This window comes from Macrotis lagotis, chromosome 3 (genome assembly GCF_037893015.1).
Source record: "Macrotis lagotis isolate mMagLag1 chromosome 3, bilby.v1.9.chrom.fasta, whole genome shotgun sequence".
In the NCBI taxonomy this organism is placed as follows: domain Eukaryota; kingdom Metazoa; phylum Chordata; class Mammalia; order Peramelemorphia; family Peramelidae; genus Macrotis; species Macrotis lagotis.
The window spans coordinates 228,186,897-228,202,933 of NC_133660.1; the positions used below are offsets into that span (position 1 = coordinate 228,186,897).

Below are 16,037 nucleotides of genomic sequence, written 5' to 3' on the forward strand. Positions count from 1 at the left end.
CACTGAACATAGGTTTCAAAGGGAAGAGTCACGGTTGTTGCTTTCTCTTCTAGATGACCATTCCAGAGTACACCTGACATCGGTTGAAGGGGTTCCTGATTCCGACTATATCAATGCCTCATTCATTAATGTAAGAGCTTTAGCTCCTTTCATCACTCACCTGAATTGACTGCATGTTACCACAGCCTGCCTGCTCCTGCTCAGCTTGCTGAGCATGATGTTTGTCCATCTGTCTGTCTGTCTCTTACTTGTGTTACCTTTGCACTGCTCTTTTGGTCAGGAGAGAAGTCATTGTTTTCCTGTAAATGGACACTATGGATAAGGATTGGTATCTAGAAAGTGAAATGGTGCCAAAAATAATACGATATCATTTGATTGGGGTGGGGGGGAGTTGGGAGAACATGGTTCTGAGGAACAAGACTAGAATTCAACTCAAGGAGAGACGCAGCCACTCACAGCTAAAAAGAATAAGAACTAGGATTGGAAACATGACTCTTCTGATTGAATCCAGTGCTTTTTCTACTAAGCCTCACTTGTGACTCCTCTATCCTATGTATAAGAGAATTTTTAAAACCTAAATCCACTTTACAGTTATGTCCTTTGCAAATTTTATATCATCTACCCATTTGTCTCAGTTATCACAATCTGTTTCTGAATTTAAGGAAGAGACACATCTCAAACTCTCTGAAAACTTGCCAAGTTACAATTTATTGCATCCAAGGCAGAGTATGCACTGAGGTTATGGTCTTTGGTCTTTTTGCCTAGTCATTTCTATTCAAATCTCCTGAGACTACAGACTAATCTGTTCTCTACTGGGGCTTACATGGTCTTACACTTAAGAATAATAAACAAAGGAAATATGCTGCCCTTTATAAATGTATTCAACAAGGATAAACAAGTCTCAGGCATCCTTGATTACACCAGTTGTGAATAGGGCAAAGAAGAATGCACATAGGTTGGTATCACAGTGATTATACTGTTTCTGTCTGTCCCCTCTTTTCTTTCTAAGGAAAAGGGTCTAATCTAACCAGTCAATATATGATAAAAAATATTGAACAAAGCAAAAGATAGAGCCTTGTAGCTGTTCTAGGGCTCTTTCAGGTTGATATCAACTTATTGTCATTATTTAAATTTAGTCATTGAACCCATTTTGAATCCATTTAATGTATTGTGTCACAAGTCAATTTTGATAAATTTAGTGTGCTTCTATTTCAGTGAGGCATTTGACAGTGTCTGAACATTCCCCTGCTCCAGTTATCCTAACTCACCCCCCCCAAAAAAAAGTACACAAAACTAGGCAGCCTTCAAGCTTGATAGGAAAGGACTTTGAAGTTAAAGGATATGAGTTTTGAAGGGGTTAGAGAAGGGAAACCTCCAAGACAAGAGAAAGGTGCCAGATTTTCAGTAAGAGCTTGTTAGAAATGGAAAAGGAGAGTATATAATGTTTGGATGTCAATGAGAAGGGGAATAACTAATACTTCTTTGTTCATGTCAAGGGACACTAACATTGACCTTCCTAACGAGCATGAAAATTTCTTCAATCAGGAAAGGTCTATGTAGAGTCATCCTATGTCACTTTCCTCATTTGCAAAATGAAGGAATTCTGAATTAAAGATGTCAGAAACATTCTGCATTCTTCTTGTGGTCAGTGCTATCCAGATTTCCCCTGGGTTGGCTTCAAAACTCTTTAAGTTGATCTGTAGTATATTGAAGATCAGTCAGCATTCACTACCAGCAAAACCAGATTCCATCCTTCCCACTATTAATAGTGAAATTCTCAGGAAGACCAAATCTGGCCTCATTACTTCCTCATACCTTGTTTGATTAAACAATGACATAGATAAACACACACATAGATACCACCTACACATACTTAATCCCAAAGAAGGAACCTAGTTACAGTATTTTGGAGCCATTTATAGACCCTGTCCTTGAGGGATAGTGCTTCAGTGGCCTTATCTGCAAAATAACAGCAATTCAAAATTTGGTTCCAGACTTTCCATGTCTCATTGTTTCTAAAAAAGCTAAATGATGTTGACATTGTTAGGCTGACACACAGTTATAGAATCTTGGAGTTAGAAGGACCTCAAACATTTTGTCCAGCTCTTCTATATCATCCCTAACAAGTAATTATCAGCCTTTGCTTGAAGACTTTTAGGGAGGGAAAATTCAATACCTTCCCAGGCAGGCCATTCTATTATTGAATAACCTGTGAAGAAGTTTTTCTTTGTATAGAGCCTAAACTTTTCTTTGCATCTTCCACCCATTGCTTCTAATTATGCCTTCTGAGACCACTCAGAAAAATAAAAGCCTAGATGTCTTCTACATGAAAGCCTCCCAAAAACCTTGAAGACAGTCCCTCTTTGAAGGAGGTACCTCTAAACTTCCCCATAGACCAAATATTTCCATTTCCTTCAAAAGTGGTCCTCATAGAGCATATATTTGGGACCCTTTACCACTGTTGCCTTTCCCAGAAATTACAGTTGATCAGTATCTTTCCCACTTCTAACACTGAACATTTATGTGACCATGAGCAAGTCATTTGAACTCTCTGGATCTCCATTTTCCCTTCTGTAAAAATGAGATTTGACTCAGTGGTCTCTAAGAGCCCTTCTAGCTATAAATCTGTGAACCTCCGTATGGTGTCCAGAATTCAACCTGATATCCTAGATGTGGCCTAACCAGGGTAGATTACAGTGAGATTATCACTTTCCTAGACCTGGACATTGCCTCTATTCTGAGAGCTTGACATTATGTGTTTTGGCTGCTTTATTGCACTGTGGACTCATGTTACAACACTACACTTAAAACCCCAAGTCTTTTTCAAACAAAATGTTCTCTAGCTATGTGTCTCAAATCTTCTACCTGTGAAGTTGGCTTTTATTAACCCAAATGTAAGACTTTGCCTTTCTCCCTATCCAATTTAATTTGATTAGATTCAACTTAATGTTCTAAATTAAATTAATTTTGAACCTTGGCATCCATTCATTGTTTTAGCTGATCCACACCCCCCCCCCGATTTGTTTCATCTATAAATCTGATAAGTGTGACATCTCTAATCCAAGTCATTAATAAAAATGTTCAATAGCATAATGCCAAGGACAGATCCTTGGTATGCTTCTCTGGAAATGACCTGCCTTCCAATATTTCCTACCCCAGAAATCTTTACCCATCTATCCTGGAGCTTAGCCAAACAAATTTATATCACACCAAAACAAACAACAAACTCTCCCAGTAGGAAGATGGTAGATGGTGCCAACAGCCAACCTCTGTATAGGACAAGAAGAATGGAGTGTTTAAGAAAAACTTCTCTCCAGAAATGCAACCTGAGGCAGGAGCCTTGGGAATTGCAATTTTGTCTTTCTACGACAGCTATATATCAGGCCACACAGGAGGTGGTGCTCTTTCTTATAGCTCATGAACAATTTTATCTCTCTACTCCTTGAGTTATGCCTGCTCAGGGAGTCATAACAGATGCTAATGCTTGAGAAATTGCAATCATAGAGCTGCCTCAGAAGAAGGGAGCTGTATTGCATTTCATTCCCAAGTCTTGGTTCAGCCATAGGAGATTCCCTGGCAGGGACCTTTTCCCAAGCCCAGAAGCTTTTAGAGAAGTTGCATACACAAGCAGTGTATGCTTCCTGTCATCCCCATAAAAACAATTTCCTTCTCATCCTTTATAGTACCTTTCTAGCCTTTAGAAGAGCCCAGAATAAACTTCTGTGGACATCATTCTACCATAGACATCATAGTATTACTTTACAGCTCAAAAAAAATCCCCAAAACTCTTAGAAGCCATCTTGTTTGATAGATTCATTTTACAGATGAGAAAACTGAGGTAGAGAGAATTCTTCTAGGCCTTTCCTGGGTGAGGTAATCCTCATACCTATTCAGGAGGTCATTGTTAATGGTCCTTTAGGTGAAGGAAGAAGTGTCTCGCATGCTCTGGATGACTTCTCTGGTCTCAATCCATGTACCATAGGAAATGAAAGTATGAATACTGAATGCCCTGATATGTTCTTAAGGACAAGTGCTATTTGCTGTGTTTGCCCATTATGCCCCAGCTTTAAAGCCAGAACCATGGCTTTAAACCATTGGTTTAGTATGTGACAAGTGGTCTGAGGTGATTGAACCAAATAACTGTAATTCACTGGGGTCAGTCCTGACCAGGGGGTCAGAGGATCTAGGCTCAAATCCCACTTGTGATGCTTACTACCTTGTGCAATCTTGAAAGTCAAAAATTCAACCTCTTCATCTCAGTTTTCTCATTTAGAAAATGGGGGATTAGATCAGCTTCTGAATTTCCTTCCAGACCCAAATCCTATGTCTGTAAAATCTAGAGAAGGGAGTTGGTTTAGTGGAGATTTAGTTCCATTTTGGATCTGTTGAGTTTAAGATGCCTAAAATTGAAGTTGTCTGATAGCTAAAGAATGATGTAGGATTGAAATTTGAGAGTGATGTTAGGACTGTATATCTAATTTTAGGTACCATCTACAAAAATAGAATTGAACCAATAGAAACTTGTGAAATCACCAAGAGAGGTGGTCATAGGAACATTAAGATTTAGAATTAGAAAAGGCCTTAAAAACCATCTAGTACAGCTCCCTCATTTTATAGACTCAGAAGTTTAATGTTTTACCCAGTATTACTCATTTAACAAATACTGAGGTAGAATTTGAACTCAGGTTTTTCCCATTCCAAATCCAAAGCACTAACCACTACCACCCTAGGCTCACTCTCCCAACATCTACTTGTACTGGCAGGTTAGGTCCCCAGAGGGCAACTGACTATTTCTCCCCTCAGTTATAGGGGTAAGTCCAGTGTGTTGAGGATTCCAGTGCTTTTACTAATGAACGTATTCAATGTTCATACCAATTAGCCTTTGCTGAGAAATTGTAGAAATGATAGAAGTACAGCAATATTTCCCTTAGCAAGAGACATACTTTGTCCTCTATATACCCACACCCTGGGAAAGGTAGAATAATTAAAGTGGTTGCTACATAACCACTTTGAAGGGGGGGGGGGGAGGTGCTTCTTGGCTCCTAGAGTCATTTCGTTCTTTTTTTTAAGGTTGTTTTTTTTTTTACAAGGCAAATGGGGTTAAGTGGCTTGCCCAAGGCCACACAGCTATGTAATTATTAAGTGTCTGAGACCAGATTTGAACCCAGGTACTCCTGACTCCAGGGCCAGTGCTTTATCCACTGCACCACCTAGCCGCCCCCATTTTGTTCTTTAATGAAATGCCCACCAAGTTCAGTTCTGGGTGTGGGTGTCATCTTTTGATGTATCCCTGGGATGGATGTCACTCCCTTGTTTATTTGGACTGAGTTAACCAAATCAGTCCTCTTGATATAGAAAGAGAAAAGGGGACCCGAACAATGTTTCAACAAATGACACTGAAAAGGAAGAAAACCAGTGAGATTGGGAAGAAAAGTCGATACAGGGAATATATTTTTTTTCTAGGAGTTTGACTTGAAAGGGAGCCTATTTTAGCTAATCATTCTTACTAATTGCAAGTTTATGAAGTGTGCTAATGGTCCAGCATAGCAGATTTAGGAGGAGGGAAGGCTCACCTGACTATCTTTCCTCTCCCAACACCTCTACCCCTTTCTGCATATAGGCAGAGCCCAGACACCTGTTTCATTTTATTTGAGCTGATAGTGATAAAGTGTTTAAGCAGCAGGTGATAAAAAAGCTAGACCTTTTTAGACCCAAAAATTGCAAGAGATTAACTACCTAGTGACCTGACCCAGGGGAAATGAATGCAGAAGGCCATTAGTTTTACTACTATATGTCTGAAAGACATGCATTAGCATAAGGGATCTCACTCTATGTCTATCAACCTGGATCCTGTCCCTTCTTCTTGATGTGTTTGGACAAAAGAGGAGCTTGATTCATCAAGACAGGAGGCTATGGGAATTGATGGTGGCAGGTGCCTCTACCTCTGATAAGATACCCCTCCTCAGTAGTCAGTCAATCAATAAGCCTTTATAAAGGCACCTGGCACTACACTAAGCTTTGGCAATACAAAGAAAAACAAAAACCAGTCCCTACTTTAAAGGACTCAATCTAATGGGGGAGACATCTTCCAAACAACTATGTACAAGCAAGATATATAGTTATATATGTCCTATACAAAAACATTTGGATCTCAGGGAAGGCAGAAAAGCTAAATGCACCTGTGAAAGGCTTCTTGCAGGAGGTGAGACTTAAAGGAAGCCAGGAAAACCCCAAAGGTGGAGATGAGGCAAGATTTTCAAGCTTGAGGAATAGCCAAAGAACTTGTCCAGAGTTGGGAGATGGAGTGAGGTGTGGAACATCAAGGATCTAGTTGTCACCAGATCAATCTATGTAGGGGAGTAAGATGTAAGAAAACTGGAGATACTTTACTCTTTCCAATCTCATTCATATGGTGATATAGTCGAATGAAGGCTGAATTTGAAATAAGACCTAGGTTTGAAGCCTGTTGAAGACCTATTGTCTGTGTGGATTTGGGCAACTTAATTCTACTTTCTGGGCCTCAGCTTTCTCATTTGTAAAGTTAAAGGTATTTTAAAAATCATCTAACTTCTGGTCTTGACTCAGATCTCTCCCCATTCCAATTCATCCTCCATTCAGCTGTCATGTTATAGGTCACATTTAGGTATTTCTCACCAATATTCATAAAGTAAGAAAGTAACTGAGGAAATCAATCCAGTCTCTTGGTATTCTTTACTCTTTATTTACTCCATGCCTTAACCAAGCCCAGTCTTGGGGACTCTCCTAGCCACCCCCCCCCCCAGGAATCAGATTCTGTAAATGACCTTTTCCAGATCCCAAATGAAGATCCTAGTACCATGATCAATGTGGTATAGAGTTTCCCAAAGTAAACAAGGTGAAATTTTCCTCCACTGCTAATCATAACTTCCTTCTCTTCCCCCCCACCCCTTTCTTTCTCTCCAGGGCTACCAAGAGAAGAACAAGTTTATTGCTGCACAAGGTGAATTTATGTCTGCTTCTTGCCATTGGGCTGATCATGGCATTAGGTCTCAGAACCCTTAAAGGGAAAAATTGACCAGCTTTTCAACTTTCAAACTTTCATATTTGGGTTCATTCTGCCAGGAGTACTTCTCTGTCATTGTCATTTGTCATTATTTCTTAGGAAGGTTTAAAAATGATTGAAATCTGCCTCCTACTTTCCTGAGAAAGCTAATTTGTTCTTTTAATGTTCTTGCCAAAATTTGCAGTCTTTTGCTAGATCTTTTAAGGGATGTGAAGTATTGTCTAGTAGAGGAGATGAGACATGCAAAAATAATCAAAATAAGTACTAGAAGAAACACTGTGCAGGAGAGAGGTTTAAAAAATGCTGAGCTTCAGGAGTGGCTAGGTGGCACAGTGGATAGAGCACCAGCCCTGGAGTCAGGGGTACCTGAGTTCAAATCCAGCCTCAGTCACTTAATAATTACCTAGCTGTGTGGCCTTGGGCAAGCCACTTAACCCCACTGCCTTACAAAAAAAAAAAACTAAAAAAAAATGCTGAGATTCAAAGAGAGAGTACTAATGATATAGTATCCAGAGAACCTTTATGGAAATCAAGGATCAAAAAGCTGGAAGGGGCCCTAGAAGGCACCTAGTCTAATCAGGACCTGAGCAGCCTGTTTGAATACCTCTGTTGAATAAGCCCATGATAGGAAAGGCTGGCTACATTTGATTATGGCTAGTCTCTCAGAAATCTTCAGAGTTCAGGGTTTCCAGTTCCTAGAATGGCTCAGCTCCAAATTCACATACACTCACAAACAAAAGATTTCTGGAGCTCAGATCACACTTGCTGTCCATATTGTTGATGTTGTCTTTGTCCTAATGAGATCCTGGCAACCATAGCAATGACAGTCAAGAAGGGATAGAGAAATTAAGCAAATGCTGACTTCTATCTAAAGTCATCCAAGCAGACCTCTGCATAGCATAGTCCAAATGATAAGTTGAAGGGGAAAGGAATTAGATGTAGCCCCCAAGTTAGAAGAGCCCCATGGGACTTGCTCTGGATATATAACCTCTGCTGCTTCCTTTCAAAGGGAGTTAAAGACTTCCCTGGGACATGTGGACAGTTATTTCTAAACAGAGGCTAAAATAAGGTCTAAAAACTCCCTATGCTTTTTGGTATTTTTGCCCTCTGTGTATTATATGAACACACTACGGTGTCTGGTTCTCATTCCTCTTTGGTACTGGCTGTTTTTAGGACCAAAAGAAGAAACAGTGAATGATTTCTGGAGGATGATCTGGGAACAAAATACAGCCACCATTGTCATGGTGACCAACTTGAAGGAGAGGAAGGAGGTGGGTACTTGACTTCCTTCCCTGAACTACAACAGCAGCAATGAGTAAAGCTGGAAGCCTTAGCTGGGGGGTGGGGAGAAGGGGTTGTGTTCATGAAATGAGCCAGCCAATGGGGGAGACAGGCCCTCACCCCAGATCCAGGGAGCCCAGACTCGCTTCAGGCTGATGGAAACCATTCTGGGTTAGGCACAAAGAGTTGAGACAACTTGTCCATGAGATCAAGAAAACCAGGGTTTGCCTTCCAAGTGTTAGCTTCTGGTGCTATCCAACAGCTGTGACTGGGGTGGTGTTCCTATGCTCAGACTACATCTGAGGGGGTCAGGGGATACTTGGACTTTGGCACCAGGCCTTCAGGTCCATTGCCCCAGCATGAGGCTTGTGGAGCAATCATGAATCATGCCTTCAGGCAGCACTCCTCACTTTCTTCACACCTACCCTCTGAGATGGGTGATATCTCCATCTTAAAAATGAATAAATGGAGACTCAAAAAAATGAAATGGCTCTTCCAGAGGCACAGCTTCTAAGCCAAGTCTGACTGACACATCTTCCTGTGAGGATGCTTCCACCAAGACTGACCAGCAGACTGTCCAGCAGAGAACCTAGGGAACTGAGATTTGCTGGCTTTGCTCTGGTCCAGGACTCCGTGAATGAATAACCTCCTTTCCTGTCTCAGAGCCATTTGAGGGTTAGGAATAAGAATTAAGGAGAGGGAACAAGGACCCTAGAAATATCCTGTCAGCCTCCAACAAGGCGACAGAGGCTCCTCTTCCCCACCTTGAGAGGATGCCTAAGCTCCAGCATCCCACAGGCCATTGACTTGGTGCCTCACTAGGACTCCCTCACATGGCTTGATTTGCAGAGAGTCAAGAATCTCACTTCAGGGGCAGCTAGGTGGCACAGTGAATAGAGTACCAGCCCTGGAGTCAGGAGTACCTGAGTTCAAATCTGGCCTCAGACACTTAATAATTGCCTAGCTGTGTGGCCTTAGGCAAGACACTTAACCCCATTGCCTTGCAAAAAAAACTAAAAAAAAAAAAAAAAAGAATCTCACTTCAGCCAAAATATAGGAATGAAATTGGCCTAGTCTATTCCTCAGACAGTTCCCAGTGCTCTTCCCTAGGCAAGAGAGAACACATGCAGGATCGTTTTCATTGAGCATATTAGGACTTCAGTAGTTTCAAGCCCTTTAAGAATATCTGACCCCTCAAAGAATCTGCCCTATCCAGAAACCTCCTGAACTGCGGTCCTGTTAATTGTAGAGGTTAACTTAGACATTTTTTTTTGTCATTCAGTTTTATTGCTGCATTTTGTTTTTCACATTACAAACATTTATAATTACTCCCACTTCATGAGAGGTCTCTTGTAACAAAGTAATATATTTAAGTAATACTAATAATACATTAACCTGATCTGAAAGTAGGATCTGGCCGAATCTATCAATAGTTATTGTTATTCTGAACTCAAAGATGAATAAAAAGAACATGTTCAATTAATGCCTATGTCGGTCTAAATGTCTGTGGAGTTGCCAAATGGGCAGTATTAATAGTTTTGAAAAACAACTTCACCAAAAATCTGTACAATATTAATGAAACATAGAATCCATCACTCTAAGGAAGCTATTTAGAGTCAGATGAATACTTCCATAAAAGAAGATTGATAGATATGTCCAGAGAGAAACATCAACAAAAATTTGGAAGATAAAGATATTACATCCCCATGCATTAATAAAAGCTGGCGACTGGTACCAACATTGAAATGTTGAATGTTACTGAAGGCAACTCACCTCCCTCACTTAAGAGTATGACAAATAGATGCTTCCTCAACAAATAAGAAGTGTGGTCCGTGTGGTGGGAGGAAAGCAAGGAGATAACAATGTAATGAAAACCAAATGAGGAGGAATGTCTAAGAGGAAGCAATTGTTGTCAGTAAGAAGTTATCCTTCACTTTATAGCTCAACTGAGTGATATGAAGAAGGGTCCCTTTCCTCTGTCCTTTCTTTCTCTAATGACTGTAAGGGAAGCATCTCTTGTGTCAGCTGAGTTTCACGTGTCTTCCTCTCTAGTGTAAATGTGCCCAGTACTGGCCGGACCAGGGCTGCTGGACGTATGGGAATATCCGTGTGTCAGTGGAAGATGTGACCGTTCTGGTAGATTACACAGTCCGGAAATTTTGCATTCAGCAGGTACAAACTCCTCTCCTTTCTCTGGCTTTGTCAGTGACTCAGTAATCCCCCGAAGGAAGGAGGAATATTTAAGTGCTTCCCCAAGGAGCTGTTCTGTTTGGAAGGGGCTAGCTTTTGATTTGATGGCTTTGATATCCCTCCATACCCCTGTATGTCCGGGATATGAGTGTGCCAGGCTGAGGCAGCAGTTGTCCAGACGTTAAAGTCAAAATTTTCCCTTCACAAAGGTTGGTCAGCAAAAACCAATCCATCATTTTCCTTTAGTAACCCTGAAATAATGAGATTCTTTGAGTGGACTGTAATGTTTGGGGCTCTTCCCTGATTCCCAACATCCCTGCCCTTCTTCTTTTTCTAGTTGTCTTTGAGCTCTTTTTCTACTTGGCCTTACCCCAAACTCCCACAGCTCTCCCTCCAGTTAGCCCTGCCATTCCAGAATCCCCACCGCCACCTCTGATACAGAGTCCCCCGGAAGTATCTAAGTGCACTTTAACTACCTTTTCCATCCACAGGTTGGAGATGTGACCAACAAAAAACCCCAGCGCCTTGTCACTCAGTTCCATTTCACTAGTTGGCCAGACTTTGGAGTACCCTTCACTCCCATTGGAATGCTCAAGTTCCTAAAGAAGGTGAAGACATGTAATCCTCAGTATTCAGGAGCTATTGTGGTGCACTGCAGGTCAGTCCTGGCCTCTCTCACAGGCCATTCTACAACTACCTCAAACAAAGACCCACCCACCCCTTTCTGCCCCCTGGATGGGTAGGTAGGGAGGCCTTCCTGGGGAATCAATGGGCAAGGGAGATGGGGGAGGGAGGGCCAGCTTTGATGGCCACAGGGCCCTGCTGGTCTTGGCCAAACATTTGTAGCCCATTTCTATCTCAGAGTTGGGAAGTGCAGGGAAAGCTGCAGCTCAAAGCTATTGGCTTAACCTGGTCTGAACCAGCATTCAGGTGCCTCACCTGACTCAGCCCAGGGCTACCTTATAACCCATAACATTCTTGTCTCATCCCAGCGCGGGTGTGGGGCGCACAGGCACCTTTGTTGTCATCGATGCCATGCTGGACATGATGCATGCTGAGAGGAAGGTGGATGTATATGGCTTCGTGAGCCGTATCCGAGCCCAGCGCTGCCAGATGGTGCAAACCGACGTAAGGCACTTCTCTGCTGATGGTAAAGGGGACAGCAAGACTAGACCCTGCCCTAGGAGAGAAGACTTCAGGAGGACTGAGATAGCCAGCCTTAAGCTATGAGCCCCATCACTTCTCCCTATGTTTCCTTTCACAGTTGTATTGGCACAATGTAAGAGAGAAGGGACAGAGAAATGGCAAAAGGGCAGTCAGACACCTCTGATTTTACTACATCTGTGACCTTAGACAAGTGACTAACTTTGCTGGGCTTCAACTTCCTCTTCTATTAAATAGAAGGGAGGGTGTATGTGTTGACCAGACAGCCTCTGAGTCTTCTTCAAGCCCTAAACCCGTGATGCTTATGAGTTAATGTCTTTCACTCAGTGGCCCTTTCCTCTCCTGAGGAGTGGAGCCTAGAAGGCAGAACTCCACCCCACCCCACCCCAGCTCTGAGACTCAAGTGATCCTTGTGACCCAGTCTGGACCTCTCCTGCAGCCCCCACCCAGAAAATCAAAGAAGAGTGGACAGTCAACAGCAGAGGGGCTTCCAGCTCAATTAGTTCAGAAACTTAGTTTAGAGATGAGGAATTGGAGGCCTTGGGGATGGGGGGATAGGGGAGTACAGGGAGAACTTGCCCAAGTCATCCATCTAGTCAGGGGCAGAGCTGGTAAAATGAGGTCTCTAAGGGCCCATTCAGCTCTCCATCCGTAACCCTGTGACCCAGGAACTTTTTCTTAAATCTAAAACTATTAATGTCCAGAATAACAATAGCTACTAGCATTTCTGAAGCCCTTTAAGGTATACAAATATCTCGTCTTCACAACCAGCCTAGGAGAAAGGTGCTTTTACCATTTCTGTTGTATACTTGAGGAAACAGGCAGACAGAAGTTAAGTGACTGACCCAGTCACATAGCAAGGAAGTGCCTGACACTGGATTTGAACTCAGATCCTCTGATTCCAGGTCCAGTACTCTATTCACTGAGCCACTGGCTGTCTCAAGAAAGTTCTTTCAAATTGATATTACCTATTTTCTAGCCCAAATGACCTCCTTCTTCTTATATTTGCCTACACTTCTTATGGTTGTTTGTTTGTCCTAAACGAGAAATTCCCCATTGAGAGGTCTGTGATTCTCCCCTTAGACCTCAGATTGGCAATATTATCCATCCTACTCTAACTCATATAAGGGGTTTGTGTCAGGAGCCCCAAATAGACCAGCTGTGGTCTCAGAGAGTGACTCAGCAGACACCACCCATGAGGGACCTACAAAGTCAGCCCATCAGGGTCGCCTCCCTTGCTCCTTTAGATGCAGTATGTCTTCATTTACCAAGCATTGCTAGAACACTATCTCTATGGAGACACAGAGCTGGAAGTGACATCTCTGGAAACCCACCTGCAGAAAATCTACAACAGAATCCCAGGAAGTAGCAGCAATGGGCTCGAGGAGGAATTTAAAGTGAGTAGAGGCCAAGAACTGGATTCCAGCCACCCTTGCAGCCCAGTCTGGAGAACAAGGAACCTGGGGACTGGGGGGGGGGCAGGGAGAGAAGAGAGGGTGATAGTGGGAGAAGCTCAGAGACAAAAGCTTTCCTGCCTCCTGAGAATCAAAGAGAGGTGTGTCAGGACCCAGGGATTCTGTCCTGACCTACTTGAGGCCAGTACCCACCCTGAAGGCATCCTCTGATGAGGGAGTCAAGATTTCTTCAAACCATCCAATCCCTTTGTTATATAGATAATGAAGAGAAGATCCATAATCCAGAGGGAGAGTCAAGAATCAAGCTCGATAATAGAACTTAGAGCTAAGGAAACCCTAATTTCCTTGATCTTGGGTCTGCCTCTTTGCTGGTCTCTGCACAGTTTCCTTACACAGACAGACAGACAGACAGACAGACACACACACACACACACACACACACACACACACATTTTCTTGTGCTCAGGTATATTTGTTTCTATCCTCTCTCTTTTCTCTTTTTATCTATACCTCAGGAGGGTGCCTAGAAAAGGCAGGGAAACATTGAGGGGAGGCATTATTTCTCATCAGTTTTTTTGACTAGGAGTGGGGGGAAGGGACTGAAGGGAGACATAGCTGAACCCAAACAAGTAACCAGAAATACTGACTTCTGATAGAGAATCCTAGAGACTGGGTAAGCTATGAACCACTTGATCCAAAGACTTTCCCCATCCCCTGCCCAATATAGAAGTTAACATCAATCAAAATCCAAAATGACAAGATGAGGACAGGAAACCTGCCTGCCAACATGAAGAAGAACCGGGTCCTGCAGATCATTCCATGTAAGAGCAGTACTATCCCCATCCCAGACTTTGACTGATGAGAAATTGAGTGGACTAGACCAGATGGCCTTGTGTTCAGCCCCCTGCCCCGCTTTGATAAGTTCTTTTGAAAAAGAGCTTTTAAAACCAAAAGCTGCTCCCTTTCATTCCCCTCATCCCTTTCTTCCAGACCCCTGCCCTGCTATTGGATGAGGTACCCAAGTAATCCTATGCCTAGCTCAGAGAAGACCCACCTGGAACCTCGAAGTCAGCAGGAGGGCACTAAGGAGGAAAGTTGGGATCGGGCTCACACTAGCAGCAAACTCTGTGTTCTCTTTTCCAGATGAATTCAACCGAGTCATCATCCCAGTCAAAAGGGGCGAGGAAAACACTGACTATGTGAATGCTTCCTTCATTGATGTAAGCAGAGTAACTGGAACCCTCTGGTGTCCCAACTTTACTTACTTCTATGGATACAGCCCCAAAGGATACATCCTTCCCCTTTATCTGTCTGAGTCTTCACTGAACTGAACCCTCCTCAGACCCTGAAGGGAGAGATCCTCTCAGAGGCCTTGACCCACCCCTGTTCCCCTCACCCCCTCCAGGCCCCATCCTCTATCTGGCCCCTCCAAAAATGAGAGAAATAGAAGCACATATGGGTATGTGCTCAGGACAGGCAACTAAAAAGGGAACAAAGGAACTCCCCACCCCCATCACCTCCCACCTGTTCATCTATGGACAATGTTTCCCCAAGTCCTGCTTGTCATGCTTTTATCTGGATCAGAATCTTTTAGTGTCATCCATAGGGGATCCTTTGCTGGAAACACCAGTGTACATACCCACACCCCTCCCCACCACCTCCTCCACCATTAACCTAGGCCTTTACCCCCAGATAGACCCATATTTCCCATCCCAACTGACTCATCTCTTCTCCCCCCTCCCCCAACCTGACCCTCACAGGGCTACAGACAAAAGGACTCTTACATTGCCAGTCAAGGTCCTCTCCTGCACACCATTGAAGATTTCTGGCGGATGATCTGGGAGTGGAAATCATGTTCTATTGTAATGCTGACTGAGCTGGAGGAGAGAGGTCAAGTAAGTTGGAGAGGGAAAGGCAGCAGAACACCCTAGGGATGAAGGGACAAAGCCCAGCCTAGAAAAAGGTAGACATAGCTCCTCCAAGGTCCAGAAGACCACCTCAGTCTGATTCAGTGATCAAGCATGTTTCAATCTTCTGATACCTGTAAGATCCCTAAATCCCAGGGTAGAGTTTGTCATGCCAGCAGGACAGCTTCTGAGAAGTCACTCAGCTGTCCTCCCTACTTTCTTAGTCTTTTAAATGACTGAGCTCCAGCCCATCCACAGCCCACCACACTAAGAGAACAAGAAATGATTCCACAGAAGCTTTCTTTAAGGTCAGTTTTTTGACAAGGAATCCAGCATTGAGCATGTTTTACTAATACTCCAAAGAATACAGATAGAACACTTAACAATGCCTATTGACAATCAAAAACAGTCCCTTTCTGGTACCATAACCCAGAGGGTGGCCAGCAATGGCTGGTCACCACCCATTCCAGGGGAGCTCCCACTATTCTGTAATTCCTAGTACTGATAGACTGTGGAGGCAACAAGGTTGGAGGAGTCACCACTGTGATGCCTCCTCTCATTGCTTATTGCTCTTCCCGGTTCCTCAGAGCTTGGGCTCTGCCTCACTGTTCTCCGTCTCTGTTCACAAACTGACTTCTTCCCAGAGAAAGTGATTAGGAGTGAGGCTGGTGGCGTTCAGGGCCAGAATGCTTCTAGACTAGTTACTCAGACTTCTCCCCAGAGTCTGAAGCTCCAGCTGCCTGGCAGCAGAGCCAGACAAGGGCCTGAACATAGTGCTTCCACCTCGAGCACCAGAGAGACTTGGGACTTTTCATTACTTCTGTTTTTTAATACTGTACTGACTCTTGAGTCTTTAAAAGTAGAGAGACTCATCTTAGTGCACGATGAGATGCATTCTTCCCAGTTGTCCTACTCAACTGAGTCTCCGTTTTGCACTCCTGAATGAGTTAGGATGAACCTTCCAATAGGTCCCTTTATTCCTAGTGCTCAGGTGGAACGCTTCCCATTTGTTCAGCTTCTCCCATCACTTTCCTCCCT

The 16,037-nt window shown here is 43.2% G+C and overlaps 1 protein-coding gene across 3 annotated transcripts in view; it reads left to right on the forward strand.

Moving 5' to 3' along the window:
• PTPRA (protein tyrosine phosphatase receptor type A) overlaps positions 1-16,037 on the forward strand; it is a 224,164-nt gene that overhangs the window by 202,260 nt on the left and 5,867 nt on the right. For all 3 annotated transcript variants that reach the window (XM_074230066.1, XM_074230065.1, XM_074230067.1), the window contains 10 exons: positions 54-130; positions 6,943-6,979; positions 8,216-8,313; positions 10,376-10,495; positions 11,005-11,171; positions 11,506-11,641; positions 12,925-13,074; positions 13,820-13,913; positions 14,236-14,312; positions 14,853-14,987. In XM_074230066.1, the coding sequence (XP_074086167.1) occupies positions 54-130; positions 6,943-6,979; positions 8,216-8,313; positions 10,376-10,495; positions 11,005-11,171; positions 11,506-11,641; positions 12,925-13,074; positions 13,820-13,913; positions 14,236-14,312; positions 14,853-14,987 (1,091 nt within the window). The remainder of the gene's footprint in view (positions 1-53; positions 131-6,942; positions 6,980-8,215; positions 8,314-10,375; positions 10,496-11,004; positions 11,172-11,505; positions 11,642-12,924; positions 13,075-13,819; positions 13,914-14,235; positions 14,313-14,852; positions 14,988-16,037) is intronic.